The 14,242-nt window shown below is 39.8% G+C and overlaps 2 protein-coding genes across 8 annotated transcripts in view; one reads left to right on the plus strand and one right to left on the minus strand.

Annotated features, from left to right (window-relative positions):
• Positions 1 to 2,182, minus strand: part of rapgef2b (Rap guanine nucleotide exchange factor 2b) — a 78,733-nt gene extending 76,551 nt beyond the window's left edge. For all 7 annotated transcript variants that reach the window (XR_011037157.1, XM_068325039.1, XM_068325034.1 and 4 more), the window contains exon 1: positions 1,531 to 2,182. Coding sequence is in view for 6 of the 7 variants with exons in the window: in XM_068325039.1 (XP_068181140.1) it covers positions 1,531 to 1,599 (69 nt within the window). In the remaining variant the exon portion in view is untranslated. The remainder of the gene's footprint in view (positions 1 to 1,530) is intronic.
• A 6,335-nt stretch (positions 2,183 to 8,517) lies between these two features.
• On the plus strand, positions 8,518 to 13,807 carry ppid (peptidylprolyl isomerase D). The gene is made up of 10 exons (XM_068325538.1): positions 8,518 to 8,658; positions 9,774 to 9,914; positions 10,205 to 10,311; positions 10,428 to 10,616; positions 10,842 to 10,964; positions 11,164 to 11,270; positions 12,130 to 12,271; positions 12,824 to 12,910; positions 13,117 to 13,159; positions 13,670 to 13,807. Exons 1-10 carry the CDS (start codon positions 8,574 to 8,576, stop codon positions 13,759 to 13,761), a joined length of 1,116 nt encoding a protein of 371 aa, XP_068181639.1. The 5' UTR covers positions 8,518 to 8,573; the 3' UTR covers positions 13,762 to 13,807.
• Positions 13,808 to 14,242: the final 435 nt, after the last annotated feature.

Raw genomic sequence — 14,242 nt, forward strand, 5'->3', positions numbered from 1 at the left:
AACTGGATTTGGATCCAAACTGCAACTACTGATATTTGAAGACACACATGCCAACGTGTGTGTTTGTGTGTCTCACATACATCTCACATACATCATTCTACAACCAGCAATCCTCCCAGCAGACCACTCAAAGAGCTCAAAGTCCAAAATATTGTAATTCTCGATGAACAATGTAATCTTCAGTCTGTAGTGTATATTTTTGATGTGTACATATAAGTGTACATATAACTGTACATTTCTGATAATATATGTTAATATGTTTATAATATGTGAATATGTAAATTTCATATGTTGCAAATGTTAATATGTATGTACAGTATATTATTTAAGTATTTATGTATGACACCCCCCCCCCCGCTGCCACAATTGCACAAATTTCCCCACTGTGGGACAATAAAGGTTTATTATTATTATTATTACTATCAGTCTACAGGATTTCAAACGCTACACAACTGAATGAAGATTTAAGCTTTTTTTTCCCCTCTTAACCTTTACCTGTAACTGTAACTGTATCGTGAAAAACCTCACCGTTGGTAATTTTGCACACAAATAAAACATTTCACTTTAAGTGAGTATTTCAAATGCTGAGGTAATGTTTTCTATTTCAATGACTTTTTTTTTCTGTTTTTTCCCCCCTCATTTCCATGGTTACACGCTGGACTCATTCAAGTGGTTTTGCTTCCAGAAATCAAAAATACTTATTTAATACTTTAAACAATACACATAACAACCAGGAGCTGTTGAAATCATACATTTAAAATCTTTTTTTTTTTACATTTATATATTTTTTCCTTTGGTCATGAGTTGAATTCAGTCAGAACCTAACAGAAGACATTAGATACATGACAAAGTATCTAATATCTATAATATATCTAATGTAGATAATATGGTTTAAAATACATGTATATAACAGAACTGTTCAGGGTTTTTTTTCACAAAACTTTATGCACACATCTTCCACGTACAACAAATAATCAGTTTGACATTTCCTTATTATTTGAACTTTTTTATTCGAATTATCTGGGTCAACTTAACTTCTGTCAGTATGCAATGAAGACCCACCTGTTTTTGACGGATTCTGAACATTTCATGCTTCATAAAATCTTAATTAAAATAAGAAAAGAACCGGACTACGTCTATTTTGCTAGCATTAGCGAATAGCTTAGTCGGGATTAGCCTCACCTTGTTGCCATGTGTACACTCATCCTTAAACATTTTGACCATTTTTTTTTCCTCATATAAAACATGCTTTTTGCAAGAAGAGAAATATAAATAAGTCCCACATGTAAAACAACTTTTACATTCGATTCGTACCGATGCTGGAGGACCTGTAAAGTTAATAGTCTTGATTATCTCTGCTGATGGAGGGCTTATCGGGATGCAGCCATACGTAACACTGCAACAAGCTGAATGGCACCAGTTGCACAATTTGTCATTACAACACCTTTTCATTCAAGGACGACACCTTGCAGAAAAAAATTGAACACAGATTCTATTAAAACTTGCATTACAGACATTATTTCTTCTGACCTGTTGCGTCCTTTCAGCCGGATTCATCATCACAGCCTGTCGGAAGCTGTTGTCCACATAGGACGCCATTGTTTTGGAAGACGCCGTCTGGACGATTTTGAATGTCTTATCCTTATAAACCGTTTTTAAATATCCAGTGCCACGGATAAGACTGAGCCGTCTCCCGTGTGCCTTGCTTCTTCCGTCGTCGGTGCTCTCAAGCTAGCGGATAAGCTGGGAGTGCCCGGAGCCAGGCCACGACTGGAGCCAGACAGCCGAGCAGTCTCCTCGGGGTGTCTGTCTTTCCGTCGCCCAAGCCTAAACCGGCAGTCCCACCGGGGGGGAAACTTATTCTTTAAACGTGGCTTAAACCGTCCGTTGGACTTATTTTCTCAACGCAGAAAATGTCCTTTTATTCAAGCCAAGGTTCGTGAAAGCCATTCCTAGTCTAGTCAGCATTCTGCCAGCGACGAAAAGAAATTCCATGTAGGATCCAACCAAACAAAAAAAGTAAGCTAACCGCTAACTGTTATCCCGTCAACAACATCCTGTCGTCCATTATGAGCGCTAGACCCGACTTCACTCAATGAAACAAATCATTATATCAACATTTTTTGAGGGTCTAAAAGTGAAGATTGGTCCGCCGCCGCTGTGCTCTGTTGTATGCCACCATGGTGACTGACACAGCAGGATGAAGTTAGCCAGAGTAAGCGTTTGAACTTCCTTTACAGAATTTCAAAATAAAACTTCCCAGGTGCACCGCGTTGAAAGATCATACAAAAAAAAGACGAAGTAGAAATTCATCTTTGGATTGGCTTTCCTTAAAAGTGACGTAAAAATATTGTTGGTTACATTTTATTGCCTGCACCAAGGTTGTGCATTTTGTAAAAATATGTTGCATACATCTACAGCTCGCGAATGCATGTCGAAAAAGTCCGATAAATCCCAATGACGGTGATAGAAAATAAAGTTTCTAATAAATAGAATTTCTAAAATTACAAAAAAAAATGTTTTTCCAGTAATTCGTGCCTTTGTTTCCACGTCTGTAATGTTTTCACGCGATTGTGCCCATTAAATACCGCAATTCGTGATCTTATTTTGAAGGTAAGATCCTTTCATTTCCTGCCTTTCAGTTACTAGCCATGTGGCTTGACAGCAATAGTCACTGGGGACGACTCATGGGCGAGTCCATTTAACAAAAAAGAATTAGGCTTAGGGAGGGGAGAGCAATGGAGCAAAGTGATGCTTTGGGACCACCATGTGTCTTAACAGGGTAGTACACATTAATATACTGTACGTACACCTGGGTGCTTGGTTTAGGTGCCTGTCGATGACTTTCTATTAACGTTCCAAAAAAGTTAAGCCATTGTGATGATTCAGATATTTAAAACATTTAATATGAAGCCACAGATCTTGACAGTTTCCACAATTATGCTACAATAATGTCTTGGAGGTTTTTATAACATGTAAAATAAAGTGACTTACTAGCTATAGTTATATTCCATGAAACTAAAACAAATGTATTCTTTTATAAATTTATCATGTCTGTAATTATTTAGTCTTGAAATCAGAATACAAGTTACTTCAAGTTACCAAAGTAAAAGTACTTTTACGCAAGATGGTCCATTTCAGATTACTTTGCGTCAATGGAATGTAATTAAGCATGTGCTGTATTTCATTGTAAGCTTCACTGACATAGCAAACATAGCAGTTGAATAAATGATCTTTTGTAATAATTTATCAGGTTATTTATATTTCGTATTAATTTTCTGGTGGCAAGGAAGCAGATACACAACTCTTCACTGAAATAAAAGTAATAAAAGAAAGCAAAAAAAATCTAACAAATTGATACAACACACACTATAAGCTAATACATTAGTATATTTAAGTGACTTATACAAATATTTGACCAAAATAAGTGCAATACAGTAGTGTATGTCGAGCAACAATGATGTGTGAACCATATAGGTGTAAGTATGTAGTTAAAGAGTTATGCATGAGTAATAATTGCAGCACACGTATAACAATATGAATGTAATTTGTATGACCTCAAGTTCACTTATTCAATCTGTAGCAGCTACGTTTCACTGGAGGAAACATCTTTCACAATATAACCAGGAGACGGCCTGCTGACACCATGACGCCAAACGTTGCCTGACAACCAATCCACGGCCCAGTGGACAGAGGAGACCGCTGGGGTTGGATTATTTCCGTACAGCAGCATTGTGTAGGTCTATCCAACCTGAAACTGCTCCAAACAGCAGGAATAATGATGAGAAAAAGTGATTCTGTTGGAGCAGAGCCCCAGCGTGGACAGAGGATGATTTTTACAGGTAGGAGAAGTACTGAGTGATGACAGATGTTCAGTGTCTGAACCAAATATAACTGTAACTGGACACACGATGGCACTGCAACCAGAGCCAAAAGTAAATAGACATACTGCATCTAGGCAAGTTTGTATGATTGTACTGTTTGCACTATTCACATGTAATATTATTTATTAGTAGTATTTAATTTATATATATATATATATATATATATATATATATATATATATATATATATATATATATATATATATATATATTTAATATTAATATTTATTTGTTATGTAATGCCTGAGCAGTGGATATGTACAATTTCCTCCAGGATTAATAAAGTATCTATCTATCTATCTATCTATCTATCTATCTATCTATCTATCTATCTATCTATCTATCTATCTATCTATCTATCTATCTATCTATCTATCTATCTATCTATCTATCTATCTATCTATCTATCTATTGTCCATGTACACTACATGTTTGCACCACAATACTTATCATGTTGTCCAAACACATTTTTTTTTGTGTTAGCCTCTGTTTCTGTACCAAATATACTAAATACCTGAATAAAACAAGGAAATTCAGAGAAAATGCAGGTTCTCAAAGACGTCATTAATTATCAAGCATTTGTTGTAATTCCTTTTAATTAAAACAAGGTGTCCTGAGCTGAACGCTGAATAAAAGCAGTGTTTCATTCTTAAAATGTGTGAATAATGCTCCATCCTTTATGTCTTGTTTCCTTCAAGTTCTGTGCAGAATTCCACTCCTGCCATTTTACACTCTCTTTTCATATATGCTGCACAACATCTCTGTTTTAATTAACCTCACCATATATTTATGTCTAATCTAAATTGTGATATGTCTATATTTTCTTTTTTTCCCCTCCTTTTCTCAAATGTTGTTGGATTCTAACAAGGCCCAGATGGAATTGGAGACTACAGACCCAGATCAAATTACTTCCCCCGATACATCGGTGTGGGCTCCTCATCACCTGATGCCACAGGTGACCTCGGCTACTTGTTACGATCTGCACCGCATGCCCCCCCTCTCATGTCCAGGCAGAGCTATGTGGGGGAAGTTGGCTGGGGGTGGCAGTACAACCACCAGCTGAACAGTGAGACGCTACACAGCAATGTGCAAATCAAGGTGGACCTAAAATTCTCTGATGTTGCGATACGATGTATTCCAGTAATGCTAGGATAAAGGGCAGCACAGGATTAATGACTTGATAGTTAATCAGCTCTGGATTATCTTTATTGGTCTTAAATCTCCAATATATTCAGTAGATTTAATTTAGTTTGTGTGGTATTAAATTTATTGGATTTAAGAAGCCCTAACTATTCATTTAAAATGCACTGGCTTTGACAAATGCCAGACATTTTTAAGGGTAAATGTTCATTCCCTCAATATTTTTCAGGAAAACCAGTTCAGATGTGTATCAGACTAAATAAGAGCAATTTGTGGACAAATTTTCTCCTTTTCTGATAGAGAACTGAGTTGAGGACGGCGTTGGAGGAGAAGGTGACTCAGAAGTTCCAGGACAAGCAGTAAGACGGCATTTGCAGCCTTTGGACATAGCAAATGTTTCCATCTCTTATATCATATTACAAGTGTGTGAGGGCTGTGTCAAATGGATATAGGAGAACATCTTGTGTTTGCACAGTGTTGGGTGATCGACTTCCTCATTCATAATACATCACTTCCGCTATAGAAGAAGAAAACACAGCCCTGCGCTGCGGATATTAGCACAGTCTCATCATGGGATGGAATGGACACTGCACTCCCCATCATTTTCATCCAAACACGAAAGAGAGAAGAATGCCAGAAGTGCTTAGAAAATGACTTAGAAAACAGAATGTACAGGATATACCATTCCCTTCTGAAAAGCCAGCACCGAGGTGACGAGGGTTTAAATCTTGCCTCATGTATTTCATTCATTGCCTCTCAAGGCTGCCTATTTCTTTTCTTGAGAAAGAAATTACATGATATAAGATGAATGATGGAAAATTGAAGGGGTTTCACAGAGACAGTCTGAGCTGCAGTGGATGATAACCTATTCCCCAGTGCAGCTAAAAGACCTGATTGTACTTTTTTTTTGTATGAGGCGTCGATAAAGATTCATTTATGAACATTTAAACATACTTGTGAAAAGTTTAGGCAGACTGTTACTGTATAATTGTAACGAGTGATACTGTTATCAAGTAGAGAACATCTAAAAGTGTACTATTTCTTTGTCAAAGTCTTCAATCACCTGCTCAAAGCAATCTCTAAAAAATAACCAGGTTGGTATTGTGTGTCACACACCTGCCCTCCAACTCCATCATATCCATTTACCACCAATTTTCAAATAATGAGCCACACAGAAATCCATTTCTCAAGGTCTGCTGCAATTTGGTCATAACTACAACCTGCCCTCAATCAACTTGAAGGCAATCTGCAGTCTGTTCTCGAACATTGTATATTTTACAAAACAAACGCAGCTGCAATCAGAGCTCCATAGACCAGAATCAGGCCCATAGTTATTGTTGCTATTTTTCAGGAACCAAGCTAAGGCAACTTAATCAGTATATCCCAATAGGTCAGAGACCAGTTGGGTCACTTAGTGTGACCTTAGGTCACAGTAAGTGACCCAATATTCTTCTTCTTTTCCTTTCGGCTTTTCCCTTCAGGGGTCGCCACAGCGAATCAATTGCTTCCATCTAGCCCTGACCTTTGAATCCTCTTCTCTCACACCAACTACCTTCATGTCTTCCCTCATTACATCCATAAACCTCCTCTTTGGTCTTCCTCTAGGCCTCCTGCCTGGCAGTTCAAAACTCAGCATCCTTCTACCAATATATTCACTATCTCTCCTCTGGACATGTCCAAACCATCTCAGTCTGGCCTCTCTGACTTTATCTCCAGAACCTCTAACATGTGCTGTCCCTCTGATGTACTCATTCCTGATCCTATCCATCCTGGTCACTCCCAGAGAGAACCTCAGCATCTTCATCTCTGCTACCTCCAGCTCTGCCTCCTGTCTTTTCCTCAGTGACACTGTCTCTAGACCAAACAACATCGCTGGTCTCACCACAGTTTTGTACACCTTTCCTTTCATTTTAGCTGAAACTCTTCTATCACACATCACACCTGACACTTTCCTCCACCCGTTCCATCCTGCCTGGACACGCTTCTTCACCTCTTTTCCACACTCTCCATTGCTCTGGACTGTTGACCCTAAGTACTTAAAATCCTCCACCTTCTTGATCTCTTCTCCCTGTAACCTCACTCTTCCGCTTGGGTCCCTCTCATTCACACACATGTACTCTGTCTTACTGCAGCTAACCTTCATTCCTCTCCTTTCCAGGACAAACCTCCACCTCTCTAGCTTCTCCTCCACCTGTTCCCTGCTCTCACTGCAGATCACAATGTCATCTGCAAACATCATAGTCCATGGAGATTCCTGTCTAACCTCGTCTGTCAGCCTGTCCATCACCATAGCAACAAGAAGGGGCTCAGAGCTGATCCCTGATGCAGTCCCACCTCCACCTTGAACTCCTTTGTCACACCTACAGCACACCTCACCACTGTCTTACAGTCCTCATACAAGTCCTGCACCTCTCTAACATACTTCTCTGCCACTCCAGACTTCCTCATACAATACCACAGTTCCTCTCTGGGCACCCTGTCGTAAGCTTTCTCCAGATCTACAAAAACACAATGCAGCTCCCTCTGGCCTTCTCTGTACTTCTCTATCAACATCCTCAAAGCAAATACTGCATCTGTAGTACTCTTTTTTGGCATGAAACCATACTGCTGCTCACAAATGTTCACTTCTGCCCTTAGTCTAGCTTCCACTACTCTTTCCCATAACTTCATTGTATGGCTCATCAGCTTTATTCCTCTGTAGTTGCCACAACTCTGCACATCTCCCTTGTTCTTAAAAATGGGCCCCAGCACACTTCTCCTCCATTCTTCAGGCATCTTCTCACTATCTAAGATCCTGTTGAACAACCCAGTCAGAAACACTACTGCCACCTCTCCCAGACACTTCCATACATCTACAGGTATATATCGGGCCTCGACCGATCCGGTATGGAAGTCACAGGTTTGATTCGCATCTTTGATTTAGCAAAAGTTTTACGCCGGATGCCCTTCCTGACGCAACCCTCTGTATTTATCCGGGCTTGGGACCGGCACAATAAGACACTGACTTGTGTCCTCTTGTGGCTACATTAGTAAGTGACCCAATATTCTAGGGTCTATTTAGAATAAAAAAGTCTATTTGGACCTTTTTATTCTAAATAGACCTTAGAATAAAAAGGTCTATTTTATATTAAAAATAGACCTTTTTCTTCTAAGGTCTATTGACAAAAGACAGATCGTATCCATGACGTCAACTCTGTTTTCTTTAACTTGGTGTGCCTTTTATTTTGGAAGACCGGAAGCTATGTTGAAATCCATGATGACATTAGTAAATATATGGATATAGAAGCTACGAAAGGATATTTTTGTTGATTTTTTAAAAATTTATATTTTATGTTATACAAATGAAAATTCAGTTCATGAGTTATCAGCAGTTCATTTCGTTACATCATAACACTCGGAAATGTTCCCAGTCGCCGGAAAGGGATTTTATTTTGAAATGTATTAACAGGAAGTCATTGCTCTGGTTCTTCTTCGTTAGTTGTGTCCAGTCGCCGACCGGGTTTATCAAGGCTAGCTGTAACAAACGTGTTAAATCCTCCCGTCAATAAAATGTCTCACCCGACACCGTCAGACAAGCCTTCAAACCCCGAAAATCCTCGTGTCTTCTTCGATGTAGACATTGGTGGTGAAAGAGGTCAGGATAATTTTTATTCTAATTTACCCAAATAGCCTTTTTATATATCCGTTTAACCTATAGCCTTGTTAGCTTAGCGCTATCTATGTTCGTTTTTAGGGACGTGTAGAAACGGAATGTTTTTGTGTATTGATCAGCTACTCGACCAACTAGACAAGATAATTGGCGGAAGCTGACAACTGGTGTAGCTGATATTTATTGTAAGCTAACTTTAAGTCGGATAAATAATTTGGGAGTTTGTCCTTTGAATGCATGAACCACGTGTGGTTGTGTTGTCAAGCCAGACTTCAACCCCCAACTCAGCGTCGCCGTCGAACCGATTTAACTCCCAGACTTGTGGTCAGTATTAATTACACGTGTTGTCCACATAATATCGGCTCCAGCAGGTTGAAGATTACGGTATATAAGCTCGCAATTCAATATGTATTTGTTGAGTAGTTGTTTGATCATATATGTTGCTGCTTCACTTGGCTTCAGTGAAGTGTTCGACCCTCTTTATATATTATGGGAAAGATATACGATTTTTATGTTTGCACTGAAAACACGATCATAAAAATGTCGTTAAGCGATTTTTTTTGGTGTTTTAAAACATTCAACACAAAATGCTACTTTTGCAGTTTACTGCAGATTTAAGCGTCATTCAGCCCCCAGAAAAGCGTGTCTCCACGCCCCCCCCCCTCCCATTTGCCATCAGAACACACACTGTTAAAACACTGCTGACCTAGTTTTTTTTCTGCTAAGGACTAAACTTACATAAGGAATCCACTGCAAAATTCACATATGTACATTATATACACCACTGCTGACCCACAAAGCAAAAATAGGCTGCTTCAGTCCTCCCAAAACCATCGAGATGAGCCACAGAGGTTTTGGGATGCAATGAAACAAATCATCTTTCCCTGCCTATGAATCAACCAGCATGGTGGGGGCTTGGAGCATGGGCTGCTTTGCTTCAGCAGACACTAGAATGTCCCTCAAAATCCACGGAGGCTTGGCTTCAGGAGTCCTGGAATATTCTGGAGTGGCTGACCACATTCACCTGACTTGACATTCCTCCTTTCTTACTAACTACCCTGTAGTGAATCTGTGACTGAACTTGATTATTTCATCCATAGCTGGCCGAATAGTGTTTGAGCTGTTTGCCGATATCACCTCCAAGACTGCGGAAAACTTCCGGGCACTCTGCACTGGAGAGAAAGGCACCGGCAAATCGACTGGGAAACCGCTGCACTTCAAAGGATGCCCTTTCCACAGAAGTAACTAGTTTTATTAGCATATAATGTGATATATCAGGCTTGACAGACACCTTTGAATATGCAACATTTTCTAAAGGGGAAGTGCTAAAATATCAGTCTGGCAAGTCTTTTAATAATTTGTCAAGATTTCCTAATTAATGACATACATTTTAACTGATAAAATGAATTACATGGAGTTAAATTCGCTTGTAGGATGTTTGGTGTTACACCATTTTTCATTCGGTCTAATGTGGTACGATTTTATCTGGTTGAACTAAAGTTTTGCTGATTATAAATTTGTTCTTCGGCAGTCATCAAGAAGTTTATGATTCAGGGAGGTGACTTCTCCAACCATAATGGCACCGGGGGCGAGAGCATCTACGGGGAGAAGTTTGAGGATGAAAACTTCCACTACAAGGTGAACAATTTAAACACCTGGGTTCACCTCTAGAATATATTACAAGGTGTTATTTGTTAGAGAAAGAGACAAAAACAGAGTGACAACGGTACTCATTAATTTCCTTGTCTATGTAGCATGACAAAGTGGGTCTGCTAAGCATGGCCAATGCCGGGCCCAACACCAATGGCTCCCAGTTCTTCATCACCACCGTCCCCACACCACACCTGGACGGCAAGCATGTCGTCTTTGGACAAGTGTTGAAAGGGATGGGAGTTGTAAACATTCTGGAGTCGATTGAAACCAAGGACGACGCCCCTGTCAAGGTGAAGGTTTCTTTATGTTCATTGATGTTGACTCAGGCACCAATAACTAAATGAAATTCTGCTCAAATGACAAATGAAAAGCTTAAATTGTTCAAATGCATAATAAATGAAAGCTCACACACACACACACACACACACACACACACACACACACACACACACACTGTGTTAAATGGCAAACGCATAGAAAACACTCACTTGAATGTCTGTTATCTCCCTTTGCAGCTGTGTGTCATAGCAGACTGTGGTGAGCATAAGGACGGGGACAGCTGGGGCGCTGCACCAAACGACGGGACGGGAGACTCCCACCCAGACTTCCCAGAGGACTCTGACATCAACCTTCAAGACGTACGTATCTGTGAGGTTATTGATCTTTAAGGACACGGCCGACCCGTGAGCCTCTGTCAAAGGGTTTTTTTCTTTTTGGGAGTTGATGTTCTTATCCATGTCAAAACCCAAAATGTGTGTAGCTTAGAAAATTCTGCAACCAGGGTTAAGCTACTTCTAAATTAATCCAAGAGTTTTCTCTCCTCGTTTCTGCTTTCAGGCTGGCCAGGTTCTATCTGTTGCCGAAGACATAAAGAATATCGGAAACAGTCTATTTAAGAATCAAGACTGGAAAGCTGCGGCACGCAAGTACAGCAAAGCCCTCAGGTATAATACAGAATCTGTGTGTGTGTGTGGTGAAGTCACAGCCTCTGGCATCTTGCAAAAAAGTAAAACAAAAAGTCTGAAAAGCTATACTGTACTTGTGTTGTAATTAGAGAATATTACGAAAACATTGTTGAGCATCTAATAACAATATCTAATCAGTAAAAGTTAATAAAATTAATGTACGTATTTTAGCTCCTCTGTTTTGCTAAATCTGGAGAGAACTGATTACGTGGCGCAAAACATCCATTTGGTCTCGGTGCGGTGAGTAAACTTTAGTGGTCAAAAGTTCATTCTGATCACCTCAAAACAAGATTTTTGAACTTTAGGTTTTCACACAAACGTCTAATGGGACCAAAACGATGAAATCAAATAATGGAAAGGTCGGCTTCACGCCACCGAAACACTTTTCTGACGGTCATCAAAACATTGCCTGAAGGTCAGACTGGTCACAAACTGAAGTGGTCACACTGCTTGAAGGTGTTTCTATTCAATTCTGTTATCTACCACATTACAAATAAAACTTCAACTTCTCCAAAAATACATTTTTTAATACATTTCTTTCCCTAGTTTTCCGATCTTCCTTCAGTCTTTGCAAATCAAAAAAAAGTTTTATCTTGTTTTAAGAAAACAGGTGAAAGACGTTGTCCTGCAGATGCCTGGGGGATACATTTCTGAGCACCACCTTTTAAAATGCTAATTTAACATCAGCAGATGGATAGAATCTGTTTTATTACCCCATCCTTCTACCTTTTATGGTTTTATCTTTAATGACTTCAGAATCTCGCACACTGGTTGCAAATCTTATCTGACTTCAATCATCGCTCATTCTCCGTGTGACCGAGTCTGTCGATTGCTGCAGGTACCTGGAGGTGAGCGGCGATCAGCTGGAGGAGGAGGTGCAGCAGAAGCTGGAGCCCACGGCCCTCAGCTGCCACCTGAACACTGCAGCCTGCATGCTGAAGATGCAGCAGTGGCAGGATGCTTTGGACAGCTGCAACGAGGCATGTGTAGCGTTATGTCACGTCGAAACTTTAATAGACATTTTCATGCGGCGTGCGTCAACATGAACACAATAGCATGATGTCTCAGAAATAATTGTGACCCCCTCTGGTGCCGTTGTTTACCCCTCACTGCTCTACACACTTTTGCTTATTGTTGATGCCTTGATGGACAGCAGGGCTCATGCTGCTAACGGCGCTACAGCTGAAGTACCACAAAGAAAACTTTGCAAAGGGTGTGATTAGCTGTCAGAGCTTCAGCAGACTTTTATGTTCCTGGCACTGACACAGAGTCTGACATCAGCTGCTAATTGGTGCCTAGTGCTGACTACCAGCTGGCTGTTCCTGCCACACTGAGCGCTAATCGTTCTGTCACGCTGTCAGCCTCACTCTGGTCAACATCTACGTACCTACATGCTAGCTTAGCTGCAAGACTCTGGATGGATATTATTAAACTCAGCTGGAAATATGATGCATGCTTAAAAATAAAAGGAACCAAAGTGATAAAGACAACCTTAAAAATCTTTTCTAATGTGCATTCTTGTTATCTTCCAGGCTCTAGAGATCAACCACACAAACACGAAGGCACTTTTCCGGAGGGCCCAGGCCTGGCAGGGGTTAAAGGAATACAGCAAAGCCATGGTAACGGCTACATCTGTTGGATGTAGAAGACAGAAAAGATGTGCCGTAGAGAAGTTTTTGACACATTAATCCAACTGAAGAAGTCATTTCATGCTCCCACATTCTACTTTATGGACGATAAATCCAGGTCCATTGTGGAGACACCGACTAATCCCATCTGTCAGATTTCAGGTTAAAATTGGCTTTCCGCTTTTGTCATTTTTCAGAACGATTTGAAGACGGCTCAGGGAATCGCTCCAGAAGACAAAGGTGGGGAATCTATCTGAACCGTCTTGCTCAGGCTTTGATGCGCAGCAGTTCGGATATTAACATTAAAATGATAGATTTTAACCAGTCATGCATATTCACATTCATCATTTGCATGCAAGGCCATGGAGTGGAAAAAACAGTCTAGGACTTAATTAAACTTGATGGATGGAATTGAGTAACTGTCATTTGTGAAATATCCATAATGATTCAAGTAGTTTCATAACTCTTTCCTTTGGTTATGAAGGTTTTCATTAAGGGAACAAAAAGACAGTTTCTAACAATCTAACTGCAGCATCAATGTTAGATTCAGTAAAATCAGGAAATATGTTGAATTTTACATAATTTTTTAAAGTTTTTTTTTTGTTAAAGTCAATCAGCGGTGAAAGCAGTAAATGAGCCCAGGTTTTTTGTGCTCATCTCTTTGCTGTTTCGTGGAACTATCGAAATAACACACCCCATAAAGGTATCTGCGTAATGCACGGTCTTAATCCACTGTTTTCTTTTGGACAGCTATCACCAACGAGATGAAGAGAGTCCAGCTCAAAGTGCAGGAGGAGAAGGAGAAAGAGAAGAAAATCTATGCCAAAATGTTTGCGTCATAACATCGAACGTCTGAAGTCGTGCGTGGGAAGCTGCTGTAACCAGTATTTTTAGGTCCTGTCATGCTTTACAACCCGCACATCGTACTGTATCGTCACGAGGGTTTAACTGTCGTAAGCTTTGACCCGTCTTAACTCTGACAAGTGTCCTCACTGTAATGAATTGTCAGCATTAGCCTTGACGCTAGGCTAACTGGGAAATGCAGGTTTTCTTTTCTGGAGTTTAGTTAAATTATTTAAGCAAAGTTGTTTGTGGTATTGGTTTCATAGTCAAGATTATAACAAACTTTTTTACAGAGGTCAAAATAAAAAATAATACGTGTTCTTTGTTCATTACTGTGATACTCATTTAATCTTATGTACAATACTGTGCAGACCAAATGCTGTCAATATACCTGCAGTAATACTGAAATAAATCATGTGAGAGCATTTTGTTCCATGTCCATTTATCAACTATTCCAGTTTAAGCACTTGGAGAATTAAA

The sequence above is a fragment of the Antennarius striatus genome, chromosome 10 (assembly GCF_040054535.1).
Source record: "Antennarius striatus isolate MH-2024 chromosome 10, ASM4005453v1, whole genome shotgun sequence".
Classification (NCBI taxonomy): Eukaryota; Metazoa; Chordata; class Actinopteri; order Lophiiformes; family Antennariidae; genus Antennarius; species Antennarius striatus.

Bases quoted from the DNA above. Each gene is read 5' to 3' on its own strand.
- ppid (XM_068325538.1), top strand. From the start codon at position 8,574: ATGTCTCACCCGACACCGTCAGACAAGCCTTCAAACCCCGAAAATCCT. The intron at 10,312-10,427 runs GTGAACAATTTA...TTGTCTATGTAG, and splicing joins ATGAAAACTTCCACTACAAG to CATGACAAAGTGGGTCTGCT. The intron at 10,965-11,163 runs GTACGTATCTGT...TTCTGCTTTCAG, and splicing joins CTGACATCAACCTTCAAGAC to GCTGGCCAGGTTCTATCTGT.